Genomic DNA, 9763 nt, shown 5'->3' on the forward strand with positions numbered 1-9763 from the left:
TCAGTGATGGAGAATCCACCTCAGGATCCGTCTGCGTATCTGTTTGGTTCTTGCTCCATAGACAATGGGATTCAGCAGGGGCGGCATCAGGAGGTAGATGTCCCCCATGACAATCTGAACAAGTGGAGTGAGACCTTTTCCAAACCTGTGCACCACGGACAGTCCAATCAGTGGCATGTAGAAAGCCAGGACCACACAGAGGTGGGCCACGCAGGTGCTGAAAGCCTTGACACGCTCCTTCCTCAAGGACAGCTGCAAGACAGCCTTGATGATCATGAAGTAGGACAGGGCAATCAGCAGCGCGTCGAGGCCCATCACCAAGAGGATAGCAGTCAAGCCATAGACGACATTGGCTGTGATGCTGGTGCAGGCCAGGTTCATAACGTCCTGGTGCAAACAATAGGAGTGCGACAGGACGTTGGAGCCGCAGAACGACAGGCGAAGAATGAGCAAGGGCAAAGGGAGGAAGAACAGCATGCCCCTAGCCATAGCGGCCAGGCCTATCTTCGCCGTCATTGGATTGGTGAGGATGGTGGCGTGCCGCAGAGGGTGGCAGATGGCCATGTACCTATCCCAGGCCATGGCCAGCAAGACGGTGGACTCGACAGCGGACAGGGAGTGGATGAGGAACATCTGGAGCAGGCAGGCGCCGAAGCTGATTTCCCTCCAGTCAAACCACAGGTAGGAGAGCATTCTGGGCATGGTGCTGGTGGATAGCGCCAGGTCGACGGCAGCCAGCATACAGAGGAAGAAATACATGGGGGCATGGAGGCTCCGCTCCGTCTTTACAATGAACACCACTGCACCGTTGCCTACAATGGCCACGAGGTACATGGAGCACAGAGGGAACGCCAGCCAGAAACGGGCAACTTCCAGACCGGGTGTGCCAGACAAGATGAAGGAGGAAGGACTGAAGTCAGTGTTGTTGGGAGAGGGCATGGTGTGCCGGCTGAAATCCAGTGACGCTATTCCATGTCGTCTCTCGGCTCTGCCAGGGACAGAGAAAGAGTACTGTAATGAAGCACGTCTAGTGATACTGCGTCTGAAGGGATTTCGGCAAGTAGGTGCCACTAACCCTGGGCGGTGAATGAACCCCTTCTTCAGAGAGGCTAGCCTGCCAGCATTGCCCCATCTGCCCCAGGACCCGCCCCCTGCTCAGCCAGAGGATCCCCGAGGACCCCCCAACCTGTGAGGCTGGAGGAGCCCCAAGGACTCTTCCCCACACCCTCCACAGCCATGCCTGCCAGCCCCCCGAGCGCTGGCCCCAGTGCCGGGCTGAACTGCCGCCCCCACCCCCCCAGTGCCACCCAGGCCACTGGCCCCCAGGCTGGCCCAAGCACCACCCCGGGCTGCCTCTGGCCACCTGTGGGCCTGAGCTCCAGGCAACCGGCTTGAGCTGAGTGAGCCCCTGCCGGCTTCAGGGTAGAGGGGGAGTGAGGGCAGGGCCTCGGGGCAGAACACGGGCGGGACCAGGGCCTGGGTCAGGGGAGGCTTTGCCTGCCCTGGCCTTTGACACCCGCTGCCCACGCCATGAACAAGAAATTTGCTTCCCAGTTCTGGTCAGCGCAGCAGGCCCAGGGCTTCCACCCTGAGCCCCTAGCCCCTCCCTTCAGGGACCCACCACAGGAGTTCGCGCCACTCCACTGCGGCCTCCCTTCCCCATCACTGCCTGCGCCAATCACCCTCTGCTGACCTCTTGCAGCCCTTAATAGGCCCAGGTGCAGCCCAGCCCCTTTCCATCGGCTGGATTGGGCTCACCTGCTCTGACCCGGGGAGCTGGCCCAGGTCTGCTCACAGGGACCAGGGAGAGGCCTGACTTTTGGGCCCTTTGCTCCCTGAGTGAAAAGGAGCAGGGAGGTTGTAGCCCCACCTAATGTAATGGACGCCCCAAAGGGGTCAGGGGTAGGTAGCCCCATGGAGAGGGCTGCAGGGGGAAAAAGCCCATGCAGTGCCCATTGCAGAATGTTTCAATTGCTTCTCTGGCTTGGATGCCCCGGGGGACTTTCCGTTTGCCTTTGTCCTGCATCTCCAGCCACTGCCGTCATGCTGAGATTTTAAGGGGCATGTATGTAATCTGTAGCACCTGCTCCGAGCATCTGAAGACCATTAGGAATGCTGCTTGGCTGCAGGATAATATTACTTTTACTCCCTGTACCGGTGTGATGAAACGGGAATTTTCTGCAATATTTTTATGACCCCTATGTGTGCCTCAGTTTACCCTATATGTTGCATTGTTGCCAAGTTCAGGGGGAAAGGGATTAAGCTCAGGGAAGCCTAAGAGACATGGGGATGAATGTCACCCCGTTGTGTGAGCCAGGATGGGTCACTGCAGAGGATGTGAGGGAGATTCTCACACCTGAGCCATTCTTTTTGGGTGACAAATCTGAGGAACTGTTCTAGGTTGAGGTGTCTATAGAGAAGGTTTTGAAATAAATTGATAAATTAAACAGTAGTAAGTTATCAGGACCAGATGGTATCACCCAAGAGTTCTGAACTAACTCAAATATGAAATTGCAGAACTACTAACTGTGGTCTGTAACCTATCACTTAAATCAGCCACTGTACCAGATGACTGCAGGACAGCTAATGTGACGCCAATTTTTAAAAAAGGCTCCAGGGGTGATCCCGGCAATTACAGACCAGTAAGCCTCACTTCAGTACCAGGCAAATTGGTTGAAACTATAGTAAAGGACAGAATTATCCAACACATAGATGAACATGATTTGCTGGGGAAGAGTCAACATGGTTTTTGTAAATGGAAATCATGCCTCAAAAATCTATTAGAATTCTTTGAGGGGGTCAACAGGCATGTGGACAAGGGAGATTCAGTGGATATAGTGTATTTAGATTTTCAGAAAGCCTTTGGCAAGGTCCCACACCAAAGACTCTTAAGCAAAATAAGCAGTCATGGGATTAGAAGGAAGGTCCTCTCATGGATCAGCAACAGGTTAAAAGACAGGAAACAAAGGGTAGGAATAAATGGTCAGTTTTCAGAATGGAGAGAGGTCAATAGTGGTGTCCCACAGGGGTCTGTACTGGGACCAGTCCTATTCAACATATTCATAAAAGATCTGGAAAAAGGATTAAACAGTGAAGTGGCAAAATTTGCATACAAGACAAAATTATTCAAGATAATTAAGTCCAAAGCAGACTGTGAGGAGCTACAAAGGGGAATCTCATAAAACTGGGACACTGGGCAACAAAATGGCAGATGAAATTTAATGTTGATAAGTGCAAAGTAATGCCCACTGGAAAACATCATCCCAACTATACATATACAATGATGGGGTCAAATTAGCTGTTACCAGTCAAGAAAGAGATCTTGGAGTCGTTGTGGATAGTTCTCTGAAAACATCCACTCCATGGGCAGCGGCAGTCAAAAAAGCAAACAGAATGCTGGGAATCATTAAGAAAGGGATTGATAATGTGAAGGAAAATTCAATAGGCCTCAGACTTTGGTCAAGCCTGTCTAGGCCTTAGACAACGGTCAAGCTTGTTTCTGTGTATAAGGGGCAGGAGGGAAGGCAAAATGAAAAGTTTTAAGCAGAACAATTTGTAACAGACAGGCACGTTAAAGTGTAACCACAACAGTAGTGTTAGAAAGGATGTTAAACCAAAAGAGAAACACCTGTGAATAACAGGAAAAAGCTTGTTTTCCTATACCCCAAATAAGGAAGCTTGTTTTGATAGATTCCTAAAAAGGCAAAATATCGATGTGAAAGTATGTGTAACTGGTTGTGGTTTTGAGCGATATAAGCGCCTGTATTTCTGTATTCGGCAGAGCAGCCCTGCCTGTCTCTCCTTGCAATGTGCATTGCTTGAAATAAAGGGCCTCAGGCTGGTTCTGATCCAAACACAACACGTGGACATTTTTTCCCACCACAATAATAAGACAGAAAATATCATATTGCCTCCATATAAATCCAAGTGTGACGGGGTGCGCTTAGCACTCCAGCGCCTCCTTGTGGCCAATACGGGAATTAGCTTGGGTAGCCAGTGCGCCCTGCTCTGGTCGTGCTCTGCCCATCACCTCTTCTGCTCCTGGACCCACGTCCCTCCAAGGGCTCTGATGTCCTCTTCAGTGACAGCCTTCCGGCTGTGCCACACTAGGTGCTCCCCCCTTCCGGGGGTCATCTCTTTAGTCCCTGTCCAGCCACTTCTCTCTGTGGTGACCACACTCTCCTGTTTAGCCACTTCCCCAGTGATGAGTGGGGGGGACCCAGGCCCGCCCACTATGCCGGGTCCCAGCCCATCAACCCAGTAGAAGACTGCTGCTTCTGGCACCCCCTCCGACTCTTCAGCAGGTTTTCCTGGGCCACTTCCCCATGGCCCCAGCATCCTCTTGGCCCTTGCCTGAGGGCCTCAGCCTGCAGATCCCTGCAGCCCGCCAGGAGCTGCCTTTAGCCCCCTGGGTCTCTGCCTGCAGCACTGCTCTGTCCAGGGTGTTTGCTGCCATTAGCCTGCAAGGCAGCCAGTCTCCTCCCTCCTCGAGTTCTAGGGAGTGACTGAAGCTGCTCTGCTCCCCTTCTTATATGGGCCAGCCCGGCCCTGATTGGCTGCTCCTCGCAGCCCCTCTCTGATTGGCTGCCTCCTGTGCAGCCTCCCAAGGGCTCTAGTAACGCCTTAGAGCCCAGTGTGGGGCAGGAGCCCCACACACCATGGTATGCTCACACCTTGAAAGGGGTCTAAATTAGCTATTAATACTCAAGAACAAGATCTTGTAGTCATTGTGGATAGTTCTCTGAAAACACAGGAAAGGGATAACTAATAAGAGAAAATATCATAATGCTACTATATAAATCCATGGTACGCCCACACCTTGAATACTGAATGCAGTTCTGGTTGTCCCATCTCAAAAGAGATATCTATGAGAATTGGAAAAGGTACAGAAAAGGGCAACAAAAATTATTAGGGATATTGAACAGCTTCAATAAGAGGAGAGATTTAAAAGGTTTATAACAACTTGACTGGTGTGGAGCTTCATCCGAGCTTCATCTGGGCCCTGGTCTCCCCCAGATTTGGTGGCGTTCCCATCTGCAGTTTCAATTCAGGCCCATCGCTAATGAAAACGGACTGAGCACCGGTGGCTCTATGGAGCTGATCCAAGGCTCGCTGCTGTCAATTGGAGGCATTCCATTGTCCCCTCCATGGGCTTTGGATCAGAGCTAAACCATGATCATTATTTCACTCAAGGTCGGGCTTTCCTGTGAATGCCAGAGAGGCCTCAGCTCACTTCCGAGCTCCATTGGACATAGGCCTTGAGACAGACACACCCTCATTCCATCTTCTCTCTTATATATTTTTTAAACACTCTGACGTTCCGAGCATGCCACATCCCTGGATCAGCCTTTCACTTGCCACAATCTCTAGCAACAGGTTCCCACTTTGTATTAACGCTCCTTTTGCAAATACATTACAGAGGGTTCACGAGTGATTAACGGATGTTTTGATAAATGATTGGCCAATTGTTATAGAGTCTGATGGGTTAATTTGTTGTTTGTAACTACGGCTTAAAGCCTTTTATGATACCTTCTACCGATGTGCTTATAATAACCTATAACACATACTACTTGAGTGTGTAACATTACACTAGCTATTAATCATTTACTAACCCGTTTTAAGTGGGAGCGTAATATACAGTTGGCCAAAAATCTACTGCTGAACATTTCAATAAACCACTTGCATTAATGATTAGGTAAAAGGGACAAGCCTCCTGAATTATTAATAGCAACTAACAGAATCAGTCAGTTTCGCCTTCTAATCATTTTAATGTAACCCTTCTGCCCATCAGAGTTGGCAGCAACAAGGGCCAGGTTCAGTATCTAGGGGTTCCATTCCAGTAACACAATGAAAAACCGGCTCGACCCCCACCCAGTGACCTGGGACAAATATATACCACCCCCGCTGGGTGCCTCCAAGAGGCAATACTTCCCCTCTCGCAAGCACAGAGTCTGAGTGTAGCAAAAAGCCTTTTAATAGCAGAGAGAAACAATGTGGCATTACGTTGGGGAAACACAACCAACAGGATTCATAACACAATCCATGAGCAAAAAACTCACCCCAAGCAAATTGGGGCGAATCCTTTCCCTTTGGCTCTTGAGTCTAGCAACCCAAAATCACCCAAAGTCCCAAAAGTCCAACGACCAAAAGTCTCTGTCCCTGGTCAGGGCAGCCCCAGAGTTCGAAAGTTTATCTGCAGAGTTTTACCTCCTGTCAAGGTTCCTTCCCCACTCTGAACTCTAGGGTACAGATGTGGGGACCTGCATGAAAACTCCCAAGCTTACTTTTACCAGCTTAGGTTAAAACTTCCCCAAGGTACAAACTATTTTACCCTTCCCTTAGACTTCCACTGCCATCACCAAACGTTTATCTGGGTTTATTGGGAAAGTGTTGTTTGGAAACATCTTTCCCCCCAAAATCCTCCCAACCCTTGCACCCCACTTTCTGGGGAAGGTTTGGTAAAAATCCTCACCAATTTGCATAGGTGACCACAGACCCAAACCCTTGGATCTTAGAACAATGAAAAAAGCATTCAGTTCTTTAAAAGAAACATTTTAATAGAAGAAACAATAAAAAGAATCACCTCTGTAAAAACAGGATGGTGAATACTTTACAGGGTAATTAGATTCAAAACATAGAGAATCCCTCTAGGCAAAACCTTGAGTTACAAAAAAGACACACAGACAGGAATAGTCATTCTATTCAGCACAGCTATTTTCTCAGCCATTTAAAAAAATCATAATCTAACACATACCTAGCTAGATTACTTACTAAATTCTAAGACTCCATTCCTGTTCTGTCCCCAGCTAAAGCAACACACAGACAGACACAGACCCTTTGCTTTTCTCCCTCCTCCCAGCTTTTGAAAGTATCTTGTCTCCTCAGTGGTCATTTTGGTCAGGTGCCAGCGGGGTTACCTTTAGCTTCTTAACCCTTTACAGGTGAGAGGATTTTTCCTCTGGCCAGGAGGGATTTTAAAGGGGTTTACCCTTCCCTTTATATTTATGACATGCCCCACAAATCACAGCTAGGGTGAAACGCTGGCTGGGATTTCTTCCTGGAGCTCTAGGAAAAAACAGAGTTAATAAAACACATGCACCTCTAAATATACTACCAAGTATATAAAGACTAACAATATTTTCCACGTCTCAAGGACGACTTTATCCAGTTGATTCTGGGAAACTTTCACAGGAGAGTGCATCAGCCACTTTATTAGAAGCTCCTGAGATGTGTTGGATGTTGAAATCAAAATCTTGGAGAGCTAAACTGCTCGAAAAAGTTTTTTGTTATTTCCCATGGCGGTATGAAGCCACTGTAGCACAGCATGGTCGGTTTGCAGGTGGAAACACCGTCCCCAAACATAGGGGCATAGCTTTTCCAGAGCATAGACAATGGCATAACATTCTTTTTCACTGACTGACCAGTTGCTTTCCCTCTCAGATAGCTTCTTGCTGAGAAACACTACAGGGTGGAATTCTTGATCTGGTCCTTCCTGCTTTAAAACTGCTCCCACACCACGCTCGGACGCATCTGTGGTTACTAGGAACGCTTTGTCAAAGTCTGGGGCCCTTAGTAAGGGTCAGACATGAATGTCACTTTAAGCTGGTTAAAGGCCTTCTGACACTCTTCGGTCCACTGAACGGCATTTGGCTGTTTCTTTTTGGTTAGGTCTGTCAGTGGGGCGGCAATTTGGCTGTATTGTGGAACAAATCACCTGTAATAACTGGCCAAGCCTAAGAAGGATTGAACCTGTTTCTTTGACCTTGGGACAGGCCACTTTTGGATAGCATCCACTTTGGCCTGTAGGAGGTTGATAGTTCCTTGACCCACCTGGTGTCCAAGGTAAATCACTCTGTTATAGGCTTATTTGACACTTCTTAGCCTTAACAGTTAGTCCTGCCTCCCTTATGCGCTCCAAGACTTTTTGTAGATGTTCCAGGTGTTCTGCCCAGGAATCCGAAAATATGGCCACATCATCAAGGTAGGCGACTGCATATTCTCTTAACCCCGCTATGAAACCATCGACAAGTCTTTGGAAGGTGGCGGGTGCATTCCGCAGCCCGAAAGGGAGTACATTAAATTCATACAGCCCAACATGTGTGGTGAAGGCTGACCTTTCCTTGGCGGATTCATCTAGCGGTACCTGCCAGTAACCCTTGGTTAAGTCCAAGGTAGAGATGAACTGGACCCATCCCAGTTTCTCTAATAGTTCATCTGTGCATGGCATTGGATAGTTGTCTGGGCGAGTTACAGCATTTAGCTTACGGTAGTCCACGCAAAAACGTATTTCCCCATCTGGTTTGGGAACTAGAACCACTGGAGATGCCCATGCACTGCCAGAGGGGCAGATTACACCCATCTGTAACATATCCTGGATCTCCCGTTCTAGAGCAGTTTTAGCTTGAGGAGACACCCGGTAAGGTTGGACCCTAATTGGGTGAGCATTACCTGTGTCAATGGAGTGGTATGCCCATTCAGTCAGTCCTGGGGTGGCTGAGAACGTCGGCGTGTAGCTAGTGCACACCTCCTTGATCTGCTGTCGCTGCATACGCCCAAGGGTCATGGAGAGGTTTACCTCTTCCACGTCACCCGCACTTTTCCCTTCATAGTAGACACCTTCAGGCCACTCAGCGTCATCTCCTCTCTGGACTGTAAACTGACAAAACTTTAATTCTCTGGAATAAAAGGGCTTTAGAGAATTAATATGGTACACCTTAGGCTTTCGGTTTGAGGTGGGGAATGCTATGAGATAATTAACAGCTCCCAGGCGCTCTTGGACCGTGAATGGCCCTTCCCACGATGCTTCCATTTTATGGGGCTGGAGCACCTTTAAGACCATGACCTGGCCTCCTACTTTGAAGGAAAGGAGTACTTAGAAACTTAAGCTGTAGCTCACGAAAGCTTATGCTCAAATAAATTGGTTAGTCACTAAGATGCCACAAGTACTCCTTTTCTTTTTGCGAATACAGACTAACAAGGCTCTTACTCTGAAACCTACTTTGAAGGAACGCTCTCTGGCATGTTTATCATACCAGACTTTTTGCTCTTTTTGAGCATCCTGTAGGTTTTCTTTAGCAAGGGCTAGAGAGAGGTTTGGAGGGTGTTTTGCAGGTTGGTTAAAAAGTCTAGAATGTTAGTTCCTGGAGAAGGTGTAAATCCCTCCTATTGCTGCTTCACCAACTGCAATGGCCCCTTAACCTCACGGCCGTATACAAGTTCAAATGGGGAAAATCCTAAACTGGGATGTGGTACAGTTCTGTAGGCAAAGAGCAACTGCTGCAACACTAGGTCTCAATCACTGGAGTGCTATTTATGAATTTATGTATCATGGCCCCCAAAGTTCCATTAAACTTCTCCACCATGCCATTTGTTTGATGGTGGTAAGGAGTGGCAACCAAGTGATTTACCCCATGAGCTTTCCAGAGGTTTTCCATAGTTCCTACCAGGAAATTAGTCCCTGCATCTGTGAGGATGTCGGAGGGCCAACCTACCCTGGCAAAAATGTCTGCTAGTGCCTGGCACACACTTTTAGCCCTGGTGTTGCTTAGAGCTACTGCTTCCAGCCTTCGGGTGGCAAAATCCATGGAAGTCAGTATGTACTGCTTTCCTCTGGGTGTCTTTTTTGGAAAAGGACCCAGAATATCCACAGCTACTCGCTGAAGTGGAACTTCAATGATGGGGAGTGGCTGGAGAGGGGCTTTGACCTGGTCTTGGAGTTTTCCCACTCTTTGGCACACCTCACAACACCGGACATAGGTAGAAA

General features: G+C 48.6%; 1 protein-coding gene across 1 annotated transcript; it reads right to left on the minus strand.

The window, feature by feature from the left end:
* Positions 1 to 939, minus strand: LOC311513424 (olfactory receptor 51E2-like; the record flags this gene model as incomplete). Its single annotated transcript, XM_084615248.1, has 1 exon — positions 1 to 939. The coding sequence occupies one exon, from the start codon at positions 937 to 939 to the stop codon at positions 1 to 3; it is 939 nt and encodes a 312-aa protein (XP_084471374.1).
* Between the last annotated feature and the right edge of the window lie 8824 nt (positions 940 to 9763).

The sequence above is a fragment of the Lepidochelys olivacea genome, assembly GCF_965140295.1.
Source record: "Lepidochelys olivacea isolate rLepOli2 genome assembly, chromosome: 1".
In the NCBI taxonomy this organism is placed as follows: Eukaryota; Metazoa; Chordata; order Testudines; family Cheloniidae; genus Lepidochelys; species Lepidochelys olivacea.